Source organism: Furipterus horrens, unplaced genomic scaffold (assembly GCF_987537825.1).
Source record: "Furipterus horrens unplaced genomic scaffold, mFurHor1.1.pri manual_scaffold_4, whole genome shotgun sequence".
In the NCBI taxonomy this organism is placed as follows: Eukaryota; Metazoa; Chordata; class Mammalia; order Chiroptera; family Furipteridae; genus Furipterus; species Furipterus horrens.
In genome coordinates, this window is record NW_028327174.1 from 93668663 (window position 1) to 93687154 (window position 18492).

The window sequence follows — 18492 nt, forward strand, 5'->3', positions numbered from 1 at the left end:
TGAAATATGCACTGTAGGATGGCAGTGACAATAAATGAGGCCCACCTTCAAAAAATCACCTGGAGTGCCAGTTTCAAACAGGAACATAGCCCACCCAGATCAAATAAACCTAGATTTTTTTCTTATGCAATGTAAGGTTTTTCTTAAAAAAAAAAAAAAAAAAAAAAAAAAAAAATTCCCTCTATATATCACGGTCTTGCCAAGCAACAGACAGCAGGAACTGAGCAGCACTGAGAGTCCGCGGAATCTGAACGCCACAAGAACAAGAACCCAAGGGCAAATGTAAACGTCAGCACTGACATCTTTTACAGGTTCCACAAAAATGTACTTGATGATTTTATGGGGTGCATAAACCTTGGCAAAAGTTTTTAGAGATAATTCACTTTTCAATCAGAGACTATCTTTAAGCTCTTACTAAGCAGAGGCTACATCTTAGAAACTACTACATAGTTCTAGCATTCCTGCCCAACTCAAGCATAGCTTCATTCATTATGTTACGAACATTATTATTCCATGGATAGATATGGACCCATTTTTATGCTGTTCTAACTTTCAAAATACTAAATGTATTTCCAAAGGTAAAGAGCATATAAGTTTCTTTAAAAGATTACAAATTCTTATTGTATTCCTACTTTCCAATGGTAGTATCACAAAATATTAAATTATATTATTAAATATTGTTGTCTATGAGGGTCCTTAGCACAACAGTTTAAAAAACAGGATTCATAATCAATTTTTCTTCACCTGCTATGTGAGAAAAGATATTTAGCTATGAATAATATTAAATCAATGTTTTCAAGCTACTTACATAAAAAGTATTGTGATTTACAACAAGCAACAAGTGCTGGCGAGGATGTGGAGAAACGGGAACCCTACTGCACTGTTGGTGGGAATGCAGACTGGTGCAGCCACTATGGAGAACAGTATGGAATTACCTCAAAAGATTAAAAATGGAACTGCCTTTTGAACCAGCGACTCCACTACTAGGATTATACCCGAAGAATCTTGAAACCCCAATTCAAAAGAACTTATGCACTCCTATGTTCATTGCAGCACTGTTTACAATAGCTAAGTGCTGGAAACAACCTAAGTGCCCATCTGTAGATGAGTGGATCAAAACACGGTGGTACATTTACACAATGGAATACTATATAGCAGAAAGAAAGAAGGAACTCCTGCCATTTGCAACAACATGGATGGAACTAGAGAGGATTATGCTTAGTGATATAAGCCAGGAAAAGAAAGAAAAATACCATATGATATCACCTAATACAGGAAACTAAAGAACAACACAAACAAATGAACTAAATAGAACAAAGAGCAGAATAGCAGTCAATAGGGGGGAGGGGAGAGGGAGAGAAGGGGGATAAGTAAGGGAAGGGTTTAATTAAAGAGCCTGTATGAAAGACTCATGGACATGGACAACGGGGAGGGATATGATTGTGGGAGAGGGGGTGGGTTGGGTGGGGGAGAGAAAGTGGGGGAAAAGGGGACAACTGTAATTGAAAAACCAAAATAAAAAAATTAAAAAAAAAAAGTATTGTGATTTAAAATCAAAGCCAGCTAACTTTCTTATAAAGCAATCCACTATTGCAAAATCCTCAAATGTCGCGGGTTGGTTTCCATAAAACATTTATTTTACTCTACAGCAAATGCCAGCATTGTATTAAAAACAGTTTCTTATCTAGTAAAATGTATGACATGCGATTTAAAAAAAATTGGAACACTGTACTGTGTACCGAAAGAAAATACTAGTAATGGACCACAAAAACTATAATACATATACGATCCTCAGAAATTGGAAGAGAAACAGAAAAGCATTCTCAGTCAGCTGAGAGCCTCCTGCTTTCTCAGCATTTCCTCACAATCCACACATAGTTTCATAGTTTTAGTGTTTTGGGGTACAGTTTTAAGGGCAAATATATAAAAACCTTCTCCGACCTGCAGTTTCATTTTTGTTGAATATAGGAACAATATAAATCAGAGCAGTCATCAATTAACTTCATTAAATAAGAAAACTCCTATTTTCCCTAGAATATACTGGAAAACCCAGTACATGAGGACACCACATGTCCTCCCTGGGACAATATTACAAAGCTTTTCTCTATAAATGAGTCTATTACTATCACACTAAACATTAAGAGTACCATTAACTTTTAAGAAGCTACACCATCGTCTCTCGAGACGGACGGGCATGGGCAACAGCAGACCCTCCATATCACCCTGCCCAGGCTCTGTAGCTTCAGCTTCGCTGGAGAGGACACTCCAGCGTCATCGCAAGATGTCGATTCAACACGGGAGGAGACAGATACCGTGTCACTCCCGAGTCGGACTGCACAACCATTCTCGGCGGTGCAGATAGACTCTTAAGAAGCTACACCATCGTCTCTCGAGACGGACGGCTGCCGACGACGACCATTGAATACATGACAGTTTATGAATGCTAATTCAAACATAATATTAGAATTAATATTTTGTTATAGTGACTAAAAATATCTGCCACTGCTTATGGATCAACTGCAGTTTTGTTTTGTTTTTTTAATGTGTAGAAATCACAGGAAGCCTTGTTGTAAAGAAAGAACTTTCCACATCAGGGAAGCATGGACTAGAATGGTTTACCAGGTGAATTAGTAAATTCCCAATGGAGACATATGTTCACCTGTAGGCCAGATGAATTATAAGCATTAAGTAAGAACTTTGTGTACATTTACACAAAATGGTGGAGGGAGATTGGTGAAGCTATCAGTAGGGATCTCCCATTACCTTATTTTTTGCTTTGAAGTTCCCCCGCTTTATAATACCTACAATGTTTGACTTACAAATATGGCTAACCCATATTAAGGCCTCCATTTAGAGAATAACTATGGCATGTATATACACCCACACTCCCTCCAGTACTTAAAATGACTTCTCCTGTAATGTCTAAGCATATATAGTGAACAAAACTTTATTGAAATACGAATTGCAAAGAAACCCTGTAACAGCTGGCACGCAAAACAGGAATACTAAGAAGTTAATAGTTCTGTCTGCCCTTGGCATAGTCATTATATGAAATAATTCAATTTATTATGATGTATCAACACTAGAATGGTTTAAAAACTATAATTTGTAAAGGTAACATTAAAAATTAATATGAGGCAGTTTTAATAAAGATGAAATACTAGGGAAGTAATTATGATAGTACTCAGCAAACAGACTTACTGTTTTAAAATACAGAGCTCTATTTTTAAATTGTCAGAGCTTCGTAACACATTTCACATCCTAGACAATAATACTTTCAAAACCTTTACCCTTTACTGGAATAGAAATAAAATAATCATATTTTTGATTGGATAATTTGAAGAATATTCCATTATATAACTGAATCTACAATTAAGTATTCAGATTATATATTACGCACAGTGCCAAATTCCTTAGAAAGACTCAAAGCAGAATCCAAATGGCTAAAAAGCTGGCAATCCAAAACAAGAGAAAAGGGAGGGAAGAGAGTGGGAGAGAAAGATCCAGACTCTCTATGCACAATTCAATAACATCTTAGTTATTCATTTGGACTAAATTTAAGGTTTTACTATTTTATGGTAAAGAACCTTAGTTGGTGTTGGGTTGCAGGGGGGAGCCATGCTGAGTTTAATGTGAATTTAACCCAGCTTTGTTCACACAGCACTGCAAAAGGAGAAGCCAATTTCTTGATTTAACAACATATGCATACCCTCACACATATCGTAGCTGTGTGTTATGCTCTCAGTATGGCATGCTTGCTTATAGAAGTTGAGGGCAAGAAAAATACGTACAAAAGCCCCAAGACCCCAAGTTTACCTTGTTATTCTTCAGCCTGCATATTTACTCTCCAGGAGTCTATGTCCCTTGCACAGGGTGATACTCAAATACACCTTTCTTTCCCCCAGTGAGAGCTTATCAAACTGAATGTTCTAGTTATAAAATACCTGGGTAGCAAGTAACACAAGTTGCATAAAAGAATATTAGTAATCACTAGTATAGATTATCAGCTTCTCTTTGGACACAGTATATCTTGGGTTGTATATATATTCTCGTCTCATTCTTACCACTTTATGAGGTATGACATTATTATAGTTCCTGTTTATGAAGTTGAGTATTTTGGAATCAAACCTATCCAGAGGTAAGGAAAGATCTGTCAAAAGTTGGGGTGTCTCTCTGGTAGAACTAGTGCCACTCTCCCCTTGCTGGAAGATGGAGAGACACCTTCATGACACAGTGATCCTCTGGGGTGGTCTAATACTGAGGTAGAAGGGAGTTTGTGCTATTTTGAAGTCAATGGCTTGCCCCAAACCAACTATTCAAAATAGTTTTTTTTAATCCTCAGGAATACAAGAAAAAGTGTCACCATCTTCCTTGTCCCCCCAATTGAAACCCTGGGAACCACACCTGCCTATTCCTCCATCTGCTCACAGCCCCTAGTGATTTTTTCTCCTATAACCTTACAGCCTGACACCTCCCACGGGGCAATTACCACAGCCTAACACACTTGTAAATGCAGAGCATGTGGGTGCACACACGCCACAGCCAGAAGGCTCTCAAACACAGTATAATGTCACCTGCCCCTTTAAAAGCTTTCCTGGCTACAGCTAACCCCTCTCCAGGAGCGTGGCCTCTCACAGCATATCATCCATCATCCCTGACTTCTACATCTCTTCTGGAAAGGCACTCGGCTGTCACACTCTCCTGTTCCTTTGCATTTGCTGTTCACCTGCCTATGTGCCCTCCCTACAGGAACCATACCTTATCTCTCAGGCTGACCTCTACCCATCTTCCCACCCACTAGTACATTTCCCCCAGCCTGTACCCGCCTGGCCCTGTGGACCTGCAACTGACCACCCAGCCCCAACTCATCAGTCTTGATAGAAGGGGACTGAAATACCTTCCTAGTGTATACCAAATGGAGAGTTAGAACTTATATGTACATGCACATCCAAAAAATCAAACTTTAATAACATTGATTGACTGGATTGACACTGGTGTCCTCACACACTCTTATATAATATGGTTGGAGGGGAAGATCTAGAATGGGGTGCTACGGCCATGGCCTGAACTGTGTCCCTGAAAATTACACTAACCTGCAATGTGACAGCATTTGGAGATGGGGCCTTTGGAGGCGATTAAGTTGACTTAAGGTTTTGAGAGTACTCCCTGCCCCCACATTTGATGGGATTAGTTGAATGTCCTTATAGGAAGACACACGAAGAGCTTGGTTTCTCTTCACCATGTGCGGACTCATGAGAAGGCAGCTGTTTGCAAACCAGAAAGAAGGGCCTCCCCACATTGTCACCCTGTTCTTGGAATTCCAGCTTCTGGAACTGTGAGAAAAGAAACTTTTCTTGTTTAAGCCCCCAGGCCATTGGTGTTTTATGTCAGTTTGAGATGACTAAAACTGAGAGAAACAGTATACCCTTCCCTGTCTGTTCTCTCTGCTTTTTACTATGCATTTCAGTTTCTGTGTCCAGCTCAGTGAATTTATGGATTAATTTAAATAATTTCAACTAAACTAACCCTCCCCCCTAAAACAAGTGGCTTAAGAATCATGCAGTGAAACAAACCACAGACTGAAAATGATAAGCAAGTAAATGATAAGCAAATTTTTTAAAAAAGTAGAATTGACACTTTTTTTAAATCCTCACCCGAGGACATTTTTTCATTACTTTTTAAAGAGAGAGGAAGTGGGGAGAGAGAGGGAAACATCGATGGAAGAGAGAAACATTGATTGGCTGCCTTTTCCTACATGCCTCAACTGGGGATCAAATCCTCAACCTTTTGGTTTATGGGACAACACTCCAACCAACTGAACCACACTGACCAGGGTGATACTTCTATTATTAATCAAAGCTCTTCAATATCGGTTTACTAGGTTAAACATTAGGATAATTTTTTAATCGGTTATATTTATCTTTAGAGGGGAAGGGAGGGAGAAAGAGGGAGAGAAACATTGATGTGTATGAGAGAAACACTAGTCAGTTGCCTCTCAAACATGCCCCAACCAATGAGATGGCACCCAACCAACTGAACCACAGGGCAAACATTAGGATAATTTAATCAAATCTGATAAATCAGCCAAAAACATTCAAAATAATCAAGAATATTGACAATAAGGATTTACATCCATGATTTTTCACTAAGAATCTTGGTAAATACATTTGGGTCTTGAGAGAGTAAGTAATGATAGTGATGCATCTATATAGATATTTAAATATACATATTAAATGTTCATGGTAAAAAGTCTTACTGATGGGACATGTGAGAAATGCTCACAATAAAAACACCAGGACACAGGACTTCAGCAGTAACTGAGGCAGTTGCTTATTCACAGATCTGCAGCTCTGGGCGCAGTCAAAAAGCCAAATCAAAGGTGCGTGCCGAAAAGACAGAATTGGCTGTTTTTATTCTAACATGAGTAACCCCCCTCCTTTACCCCTCTCCCCCTTCTCCTTCTCCATTTTTCCACTTAGATACTCCCGAGTTACAATCTAACACAATTCGCTAAATTAACTGAAGGTGATAATTAACTCAGGGTGATCTGGTTATAGGTCTGTCTCCAGCTCTCCTTTGAAATTTTCCTAATCTGTTTGCTGGGCTGTCTAGCTACATTTTCCCATTTCCCTGTTTGGTGATGAAATATCCCCCACTTTGATCTCAGATATCCTTTGCCCTCAGAAGCATTTGTGCTGAGCTGCAGAATGCCCACTTCCTGGTTTGTAAATATGTTAATACTGTTAACTCTGGCTCAGAGACCCTTTGATTACATTTGTCCTTTGCTGCTAATTATTTCCTACTGGTTTGGGAGTCACCAGTTCCCTTGCCCCTTACAGATATGTGACCAAATAAGTTCGGAGACCACTGATGAAAAATGCAGAACTTATGGAGCAGAGCTAGGCCCACTCTGCAGCTGATGTCTCGTCTCGGGCAGGCCTGAGAGCCAAAACCGCTGACTCTCCAGTAGCCTTTGGAGTAACAGTTCATATAACAAATAGTAAAGATGTATAGAATAATCCCTCAAAATGACCAGCAACATCCCAAATTCCTTTATAACTATAATATAAAATAGTAAGGGCAGCTAAAAATCTATTATTTAAGTTTTGAAGAGCTGGCTTTCATTTCAGAGAAAAGAATAGCTCAGCATTTAAATGATCAAACACAACCTCATGGATTTCAGGAAATTTCTTTGTGGAAAACCCCTGCATGGTCATACCTCTGCTTTTGTTCTCTCTAAGCATTGTCCCTCTTGAAACGGTTGCTGAGTAGCATTTCTGAATAAGCTTTTATTGTCTGTTGAGTGGCTCAGCCATAAGTAGAATACTCACTTAGATGCTACTTTCTAGATAACTACACAAAACTCACATGACTAAACTCTGACCACATTATTTTCTGCAGTCCACGTAGCTGCCCACTTTTTCAACTTCTATACAACCAGATCAAACATTAAGCAAACACTTAGAGTTATAATCAAAGGGAATTTTGTTTGATACCCAGGGAGTGTTTTTCCACCTACCTAGCATCATAACCATGTGAAGATATAGGTGCCGTCTCCTTTGACCATCGTCCCTGCAAAAATAAATCTGTCTCCAGTTCTAGCCAGGGTGACTCAGTTGGTTGGGCATCATCCTGCATAGTGAGGGCACATGCCTGGGTTGCGGGTTTGTTGCCCTGGATGGGGCACACATGAGAGGCAACCAATCAATGTTTCTCACATTGATGTTTCTCTCCCTCTCTTTCTCCCTCCCTTCTCCTCTCTCTCTAAAAATAATAAAATCTTTTTAAAAAATGTCTGTCTCCAATAAAAGACCCAAACATTTCTCAAAACACCCAAGAGAAAGATAAATGAGTTTAGCATTTCGTTCCTGGTCTCCCAGATATTTTCAGTTAATTTTTAAAATATTTTTATTTTGAGGTAAGTTTATTCTTACAGAAGAGTTGCAAAAATGGCAGTTGCCATCACCCTTCACCCAGCTTCCTCACAATGTTAATATATGATATCACCACAGTATGATGGTGAGTCCTGGCTGGTTTGGCTCAGTGGATTGGGCGTCGGCCTGCAAGCTAAGTGTCGCTGGTTCGATCTTCCAGTCAGGGCACATCAGAGAAGGAAAACCCTGACTCCAAAAAACCTCCGCTGTCTTGCGGCATACCTCTTCAGGGGAAAGGCTAAGGGAGTAAACCCCGACAGAAAATCCGGAGCCGGAGTCCCTAAGGCGGTTTGACGTTGTAGTCAACACCGGCAACTCCTGCGGCGCACCTGAAGCCAAGCTGTATTGACTCCGTCTTTCCCTTGGACCCTTCAGCTGCGAAGAGAGGGGGGGTCTGCTGCATGGGCAACAGCAGACCCTCCATATCACCCTGCCCAGGCTCTGTAGCTTCAGCTTCACTGGAGAGGACACTCCAGCGTCATCGCAAGATGTCGATTCAACACGGGAGGAGACAGATACCGTGTCACTCCCGAGTCGGACTGCACAACCATTCTCGGCGGTGCAGATAGACTCTTAAGAAGCTACACCATTGTCTCTCGAGACGGACGGCTGCCGACGATGATGGTGAAAACTAATTAAACAACATTGTCACAATACTATAGCAAATACAAAGTGTATTCAGAATTCATCAATTTTTCTACCAATGTACATTTTCTGTCCTAAGATCTGATTCAGTGGAGAAGACACTGTCATATCTCCTTATTCTCCTGCAATTACAGTTGAATTTTAACTTGTGTTTTTCACAAATCCTAATACTTACTTCTTTTTATCTGTAAGATTCAGAAGTGCTCAGATGTTAACAGAAGACAATAAGAGTTAAAAAAAAATTGGGAAAGGGGAAATAAGTTACTGACTAGATCTCTCAAACCAAATTCCTTTACCTGTTTTTATAAATGGGAATGGATTGATGTTTCTTTGGTCAACTCAAAATATGCTCCACATCCATCTACACAAAGGTCTACTTGATAAAGAAGCCACCACACAAGTCTCTTCTAGACAGTTGCTGTTTCCTTAGAAACATCAGATACAAAACTGGCCCAAGGCTGACATGCTTTTCTGTTTCTAAAAATACATTTCAAGAAAGTTCACGTGTCTAATGGTTACCTGAAGCACTCGGTGACAAAGGTTCCCCATTTTAAATATTTTTATCTGCAAAATGCCTCAAAAGCCTTGTCCAGAGGTGTAAACCTGATAAAAGTCCTAATTACAAGAATGTCCTATGGCATAACTGCTGCTGCTGTGTACAAAGTAAGGACTCTGTATACTGTGGCATTCACAGTCTGAAAATATAGGATGACAGGAATGGGTGGTTTGGAGATCAACCGAGTATATCTGCCTCTAATTTAAAAACAGTAAATGGTAACTGAGAAGAGATTATATATGTTAATTAGCTTGACTGTAGTATTTCACTGTCTACATAAATATCAAATCATGTTGTATACCTTAAATACATATAATTTTATTACAATATATAAATAAACAGATAAATAAAAACAGTGTGCACAGAAGAAAATCTTGAGGCTGTTTTAAGGTAGGTACATGGAATGCTTTCAACATAATCAATTACTCATGATAAGAACTTTTATACACATTTACCTTTGCCAACCTTGTCATAGGCAGTTGTCTATAATGAGTTATATGAACCTTAGTTTTTAAAACACTGATCTTCACATGAATCAAAAAGAAGTTATAACCGTTACTTGGATCCTGGTATTGTTTCTTTGTTAAATTGGAAGCTGCCTAAATGTTAAGGTTAAGACCAGATCTTACCTAAATTCTGTAGCTTCAAACACTTAAAGGAGAATCATTCCTCCTTAGTACACTCAGTAATATTAGATATTATATTACACATGTCATCTCTCACCACTATTCATGCACAAACTGGTTTTTAAAGATTAATCCTCTTCACTCCTCAAGACAAAAATACCCTCTCAGACATTAGGCTCCCCGCATAATATTATAAAACAATTCTGTACAACGAGCCACACACTGCTCAGTTCCCTTTCTGCAAAGGCAAAACTCTATTTTAAACTTGAACCAACAAAATACTCCTATAAACAACTTTCCTTTAAGACAACCCAACCTGAAAAAAATGCAATAGCCTGACCAAATTCAAGTGACTGTTTTAATGAAGACTTTTACTAGTTAAAACTGTGCTCCGAAACTAGTGACTCATTCAAAACTACTAATCTATCAACATTCCTAACCTGCTTTGAAGACCTTATTTGAAAGAAGAAAAAGACCTTACAGCCTTAAAAGTCACTGTTTCAAATGCTGTATGATAATCATATAAGAAGACTGCATATGGCTCTGGCTGGTGTGGCTCAGATGGTTGGGTGTCCTCCCGCAAACCGAAAGGTCTCAGCTTTGATTCCCGGTCAGGGCAGATGGCTAGGTTGTGGGTTTGGACAAGTGCCAAAGGCAACCAATCAATGTTTCTCTCCCACTCTCTCTCCCTCCCTTCCCCTCTCTCTAAAGTCAATAAGCGTGTCTTCCAGTGAGGATATAAAAAAAAAAAAAAAAGACTGAATATGGCTGATTGTGATTACATAAATATTGCCAATTAAATTATTTCAAGATATTTTCTGGAAGAAGAAACAAGTTTAACTTTACACATTTTTGAAAATTTAAATACACAAAATTAAAGATTCACCACCAGGTGCCTCTAAATAGCAAGCTTTTTATATTCATTTAATATTTAACTTAAAACACTTCAAAGGAAATGGTACCATTTATATGAAAGGTCCAAAGCAGGGAGCTCGATAAAGACAGGAAACAGCAGCGGTTGCTCAGGCGCAGGGGAGGAGAGGACAGGCAGATGACAGCTAAGGCATGGATTTCTTCTGGAACCCATGAAAATGTTCTGAAGTTAACTGTGCTGATGTTTATACAATTTGTGAATACACCAAAAGCCACTGAACTGTACAATTTAGATGGGTGAACTATATTTCAACAAAGCTATAAAAATATTTAAAAGAAGATACTGTCGTCATCGTCGTCGGCAGCCGTCCGTCTCGAGAGACGATGGTGTAACTTCTTAAGAGTCTATCTGCACCGCCGAGAATGGCTGTGCAGTCCGACTCGGGAGTGACATGGTATCTGTCTCCTCCCGTGTTGAATCAACATCTTGCGATGACGCTGGAGTGTCCTCTCCAGTGAAGCTGAAGCTACAGAGCCTGGGCAGGGTGATATGGAGGGTCTGCTGTTGCCCATGCAGCAGACCCCCCCTCTCTTCGCAGCTGAAGGGTCCAAGGGAAAGACGGAGTCAATACAGCTTGGCTTCAGGTGCGCCGCAGGAGTTGCCGGTGTTGACTACAACGTCAAACCGCCTTAGGGACTCCGGCTCCGGATTTTCTGTCGGGGTTTACTCCCTTAGCCTTTCCCCTGAAGAGGTATGCCGCAAGGCAGCGGAGGTTTTTTGGAGTCAGGGTTTTCCTTCTCTGATGTGCCCTGACTGGAAGATCGAACCAGCGACACTTAGCTCGCAGGCCGACGCTCAATCCACTGAGCCAAACCAGCCAGGGTTGTAAAAAAAAAAGAGAGATTAAAGCAGTGCTTTTAAACCATGTCTGAGCACATTGGAAGTAAGAAGATACTGTACACCTCAGGAAAAAGGAATCTTGTTAGGTAGACATATACTCATACACCATCCTAGACACATATATGTCCTTTGCAATATTCTGTTCATTACTATTTCTACAGGATGAAGAAGGTCATTATTGGCCTCATGGTAAAGGCCCTAGAAAATCAATACCCAGGAGAAAAAGACCATGTCATACTTGTCCATAATTACGATAATTCAAATGTTTTGGCTTCAGTAATGGAAAACTTCAACCTGCTACACCTTCAGATCAAACACATATTATTTTCAATGTCAAGAACAAGGTTTGGAGAGACATGCACATCCACAGCGCACTCGCCCAGTATTTCAAGGAATTGCTTGGAATTTGTAGTTACCAGGTTATGCATTCCCCTGGGGTGACAAAACCACAGTTAACCTCAGCGGAGACCTTCTCACTCTTACTCACCAGGCCCAGCCTCTTTCTTGGATACACTAGCCCAGATATTAACCCTTAGACCTTCAATCCCTGTCCCGAATTTACCATACCACCCCTCAAGGACCTCTCCCAATACCCAACAGCCATCTCAATCTTTAGCAAACTTTGATCTCTTCCCTGAATTTAAAATTCCAGTTGCTCACAAAGGTAGACACAAGCAACTGCCATGATCCTCACAGTCCCAAGCCAGAAAGCACCTTAAGTGGGGAAGGTGAATGAGAAAAGCGCCTCCAGCAAGGGCCAGCCTCCTGAGTTGTACAGCTTCCAAATAATTCCTTGGATTAGCATGGGCCTCATCTGTCCCAAGTGGTCCCTTCTCTTCAAAATCTCAATTAGAAGCAAAGAAGCTAGGATAAACACTCCATAGCAAGCCTCAAAAACAAAACAACAACAACAAAAAAAAGAACACCATTACCCTTCTCTCAAGAAAAATTATATTAAGAAATCCTTGCCCTGGCTGCTGTGGCTCAGGGGATTGAGTGTTGGCCTGTGAGCCAAGTGTCGCTGGTTCAATTCCCAGTCAGGGCACATGACTAAGCTGCACATCAGGTCCCCAGTTGGGGGCGCGAGTGAGAGGCAACCACACAGTGATGTTTCTCTCCCTCTCTTTCTCCTTTCTCCTCTCTCTAAAAATAAATAAATAAATAAATAAACAAATAACTAAAATTTTTAAAAAAGAAAAAGAAATCCTTTATGAACTCCCTTTTATGAAAACATACTTTTGAATAGCTTTATCAACATTTACCAAACATTCATGGCCAAGATAAAAAGCCTTATTTTAAAAAAGCAATAGTTTTGTAAAATTTGACTTCAGCAATATTTAAGTGCTAAAATAATGTAGCTCAACATTTTGTGAAATCCTTAAATCATAATGCCAAGATGCTTTATAATAAATCCCTTAATAAATTATAAGTCACAGGACCATTAGCAATTCCTATTTAAATATACAGTCATGGTGAACCAAATACTCAAAGGCCATTTTATAGAACAGCAAGGGGCACATTTTAATTTCTTTGGCCCTTTTCAGTGCACGCTGAAATTTAGGCTCATAGTATAAGACATGAACTCAGAAATTCAATAAATTTTAATATTTACTACATTAATATTCTACTAACTCAGTCATACACTTACACAAGGCTTTAAATAGAATTATTTGTTTCTACTTACTTTATTCCTAGCCAACCTTCACTGCACATTCCCATATTAATTCCTCCCCACCCAAAAAAGTACACATCGAACTATAAAATAGGTAGCGACTTGAAATCTCTCCGACTGATAATAAAATCAGTCTCAAAAGTAAGCTTTGAGTCTTGATTACAGATTGTGTGAGGCTCCTTTCCCAAGGCTTTTAAAAATCTTCATTTTCTATGGAAAACAGAAAATTTAGACAAAAACAAAGACCCTTGTTTCATTCTCCCAGTTTGGGATTCTAAATGATTTCAAGTCTTTTCACAGAGTTGTGTAACCATCACCGCAAATAAAACCCCATGCACATGAGCAGTCACTTCTCCTTCCCCAGCCCAAGGAACCCCTAAACTATCTTATGTCTTAATAGGTTTGCCTCTTCTGGATATTTCATATAAATGGGATCATATACAGGCACACCTGGTTTTACAGCACTTTGCTTTATTGCACCTTACAGAAGTTATGTTCTTTACTAATTAAAGGCAAGAACCTCCACCAGCAAAAGGATTAGGACTAACTTTATTGCGATACTTCCTTTCTTTTTGGTGGTGATCTGGAACTGAACCCACAAAATCTCTCAGGTATGCCTGTAATATGAGGCCTTTTGTTACTGGCTTCTTTCACTTAGCATGTTTTCAAGGTTCATGCATGTTGTGGCATGTATCAGTACTTCATTCCTTTTATGCCCATATAGCATTCCATTGTATGCCTATACTACCTTTCATCCATTCATTCATCAGCTGATATTTGGATTGTTTCCACTTTTTGGCTTTTAGGATAATGTTGCTATGAACATTTGTGTACAGTTTTTGTGGGGACATGTTTTCATTTTCCTTGGTTCTTTATAGCTAGAAGTAGAACTGCTGGATCACATGGTAACTTCACATTTAACCGTTTGAGAAACTGTTATCTAAAGTAGCTACACCATTTTTCATTCCCATCAACAATGTACGAAGATTCCAATTTCTCCACATCCTCATTAACACTTGTTATTGTCTTTTTGACAAAAGCCATCCTAGTAACTCATTGTGCTTGATGCTCTGTATCTTAAACCAAGCCCACTCATTATTTGAATTTGACCTCGGCTATTCTTCTAAACTACACTTTTAAATATAAAATATGTCCCAATGATCATTCTTGAAGCCCAAAATAAAGCCAGGATAATCTAATACTCCCTTAATAAATGAAGGTATCAGCTTCACATAGTTGCACCATTATTCTACTTCAAGTCCTATCAAGTTACAATAATGTCCAACAACCAGAGTATTCTATATAAGGATGTCAGGCTAAGCAGCCTGTACTAGTCCTTTTGCAATAGTAAAATACTTAAACATGTAACAACAACGAAGTTTTAGCCAGAGCTTTCCAGAAGGAACACTGAATTGGAATTCAGGTTTGTCAATTCTCTACACCTGAACTTGATGTTCTGAGCCACTCACAGAACTACACCCTCTGAAGTCACTCCCCGAGATAAAGTTATCTAAGCCTAAAATTTTAATGAAATTTGAAAACGTATTAACACCTGTGCCTAATGAGCTAGCTTTGCACAGCAGAGAGAATTTGAGCCTTAAGTAGTCAGACAGGCTGGGTTCTATTTCCAGCTCTGCCATTCAGTAGCTATATGACCATAGGTACATTATTTAACATCTTGTTAGCTCAGATTCCTGATCTTATTGTAATAATGCCTTCTTCAGGAGGTCATGAGGATTTATAAAACTAATATAGCTAAAGCATCTGACACAGTGGGCAGTAAAAACTAGACACGGGTTAGCTTCTATCCATCTTCCTCCTAACTCTGGGCAAAGTTTCCCAGCAAATAAAAACGTCTTAACAAAGTCCTGGACCACTGGAGCTGAATATGAGTCCTTATGACTTGTGGTGTTCTTTTATAAAGCAGCTCCCCATAGTAAGGTCTGTAAATTGCTAAGAAGAGCTATCAACTGGATTAAAACAGGATGAGGGAGGAATTCTTAGAAGGGAGCTCGGAGATGAAAATATAAGACTTCAATATGAACAAAAACTTCCTCGGGGCTCACACAGCCTCAGCAAGGAATAGATGCAAAGGAGAGACAGGTAAAAGCTAAATACATACGACTCCATTGGAAGCACGGGTATAGACTGCCAGGCTTGAGGGGGAGGGGGAGGAAAAGAGGGAGGGGAGGGGAAGGGGCTGGAGTAGGCAGACAGGGGTGGGGGCTGGCTAGGTGTGTGGAAAAGCTAACACGAGGAAGATGAGCCCCATTCCAGCTTTGAATTCACTGCTTCTTGCATCTCTCAGCGGCCTTCTCCTACCTGATCTGGTTGTCACGGAATTTATTGAGATGCGGTTGGTTGAGGTAAATGGTGCGGGCTGGTGCCTCCAGCTGGTCTCCAACAGACGTTGCCCGGGACATCTCATCATCTGCCTTCTTATAGCCGGAAGAAGGACAAACAGGTCCTGCAGAGATGAGGCGCGGGCAGAAAACACAGCACAAAGAAGTCACGCCAGGCAAGAGCAGCAGCGAGCGTGGCTGCGGACGGGCGGGCGGGGTCCAGCTGGGAAAGGATGCTCTGGGCGATGCAGGGCCCGCCTATGTACCTTGGCTCCCCCTGGAGACCCGCCGCGCAGCTGCTCGCGGCTCCTCCCCGCGCCCCACCTCCGCGGCTGTTCTCAGGCCCCGGAGAGAACCTCTCAGCGGGTGAGAGCCGCGCGGCACCGCCTGGCCAAGCCCCACCTGCGCTCGCTTCCTCGCTCTCTCCCCTCCGGCCGGCTGCAGCCTGCGCGGCTGGAGCAGGCGAGAAGCTTGGTGCGGGCTGCTGGGGGCGCGGAGGAGAGAGAGGAGGCCAGAGCCTCCTGCCCCGTTAACCTAGGGATCCCCTCTAGGCCCAGGGATTGAGCTCTCGCTATAGGTTTTCTCGGCTGCTTGGACTGTGTTTAGGAACAAAACGATGGCAGCGAAGGGGATGTGCCTTGCATTCAGTCACCGAAGAAAGGGATGGCGAAAGGAGACATCATTGCTCTAAAAATGAAGTTCCCCAACCTTGGTGCACCGGCTTGCTCCACGGTTATCCTGAACAGACAAGCCGCTTCTCTCCCCAAAGGTGCCTGCCAACCTGAGTCAAGTAGCTTTACCAATCCCAGTTCACCGACAGATGCGTGATCTTTCATTTCATTGCTCAAGTTACTGTTTCTGTGGTTAAGACAATGCAAGTCTATCTCCTTAAGATTTAATTTTAGTCCTAGAGTCAAGCCTCTCTCCCTGAGCTCAACCTCCTGTACCCTTCCCTTAAGGAGGTGTAAACATGGAGAATAATGCTATACTGATTACTAAAACTGCTACTACACACAGGCTCACACAGATCTTAACCGCATCTCCAACTATAAGGCAGTATTCCTCAGTGGAAGGGGCCAACCACCTCAAGAAATGACCTCCAGGGAAGGGCACCTCAAGTAAATGTACATTTAATATGCATTTGCCTTAATATCTGCCATGCTTTCCACCTATCAAAGAAATGCATGTTGAGTATTATTAAAGAAACTGGCATCTCATTTCAATAAACATCCACTTCACGACTAGAGAATGTTCATTGACATAGAAAAACATTTTGAAACACAAAGTTTGGGCTATTTAATTATGTCATCTTTTTAAAGTGACGAGAATCGTATTGTGATCCTTAGCACAAGAGGGGGATAACCACATGGTAAAATTGGTTACTGAGGGCTGAAATACTGTCCTGAATAGTGCTCATTGCCCAATCCCTGTTCCCAGGCCAGGTGTGCATCCACAGCACTCTGGCTGTTCCTTGTACCCCACCCTCACATCCTCCACACCTCCCTTCCAGCCTCCCGCTCTCTGGGATCCCTCTGGCTCCACAGGACACTGTTCAGCCCTCTGCTTATAGATAAGTGCAGCAGAGAGCAAGAGCTCCTACTTCAACACTGGCTGGCCCGCCCACTCTGGCTCCCAGCCTTGTATCAGAGGAGGCTGGGTTTTAAAGCACTGGCTGATTTAAGGCAGACAGGAAATATCTTTTAAACTAGCCTATGCAAAAGTACTGCTTTTCTCTCTTTCCACTTACCCTTCTTCATTTTTCCCCACAGCATTTATCATATTATCTATGTATGGTCTGCCTTCCTATGGCCAAGAGCAGAAGCTCCAGGACAGCAGAGACACGTTTTGTTCACTGCAGTGACCTCAGGACCCAGACCAGTGCCTGGCACATAATGAGTACTCATATTTACTGGTTGAATACGTCATTTTTACTCAAGTCTTATGAAGGGTAGCTTTGAATCCTCCAGGCAGAGATGCAGTGATATATTGATATACTCATATGCACAGAGGGCTCAAACTCCATGTTCTTCCAGTATGGGTCAGAAGAGTTCACTGCAAGATTGTGTTCACATACTTGCTCTCAGCTCCGGCTACACGTTATCATCACTGAGACAGCTCTCATAAGTCATGGTTCTGGGGCCCAACCCAAAAAGATTCTGTTATGTTTGGTTTTTAAAGCTCCTTAAGTGTTACTAATGGACAGCCACAGTTGAGAGTCCCTTGTTACATGCTGCTGGGAATACAAAAACAAAAGATCTGGCTAGAGCTCTCCAAACTGTTAACCAGTAGAACCATGGTTGCCAGTGGCCTCCGTTTAAAACCAAGTGACTCAGAGTGGGTTTGAAGGTCAGAAGTCAGCAGCCTCTTTGTGCTTGGGGTGGGGTCAGAACGGAATCTAAGGACAACTATAAGAGGCTTAAAGTAGGGGGATAGTTTATATTAGGAGAGGGGAGGACATTCTAGGAAAGGTCCAGAAGAACATAAGCAAAGGCTCAATAGACAAAATGCATCAGGGGCCAATTAAAAAACAAACAAAAACCAGCACTAAGGATCCAAATTGGAAAGGAGTTGAAAGGAAGCTGAGAAAAAATAGCCCATCGGCAAACTGTGGATGACTTAGATACGCAGGGGAAAAGCTTGAACTTCATCCTGAAGGTCATATAAAGCCACAGAAGCTTTCTAAGCAGGAGAGAAATGCATCTGGCGATGATGTACATGTAGGAGCAGAAAAAAGGGAGACTGCATAAATAAGGAGATCATGTAAAAAATTAACTCTACAGTCTAGAAGCAAGATGATAAAAGCATGAATTAAATGAAAAACAAAAAAAAAATGAACATAAAAAACACCTCAAAAGAAAATGTTGCAAGAGTTTTGTTGCCCCCCCCCCTTTGGTTTGAACGTGTGGGCCAGAGAAAAGAAGAAACATTAAATATATTGGGGAC

General features: G+C 41.0%; 1 protein-coding gene across 1 annotated transcript in view; it reads right to left on the minus strand.

Moving 5' to 3' along the window:
* ATP8A2 (ATPase phospholipid transporting 8A2) overlaps positions 1-18492 on the minus strand; it is a 587729-nt gene that overhangs the window by 491362 nt on the left and 77875 nt on the right. Inside the window, exon 2 of the mRNA XM_090273780.1 lies at positions 15530-15674. Within this exon, the coding sequence (XP_090129906.1) occupies positions 15530-15674 (145 nt within the window). The remainder of the gene's footprint in view (positions 1-15529; positions 15675-18492) is intronic.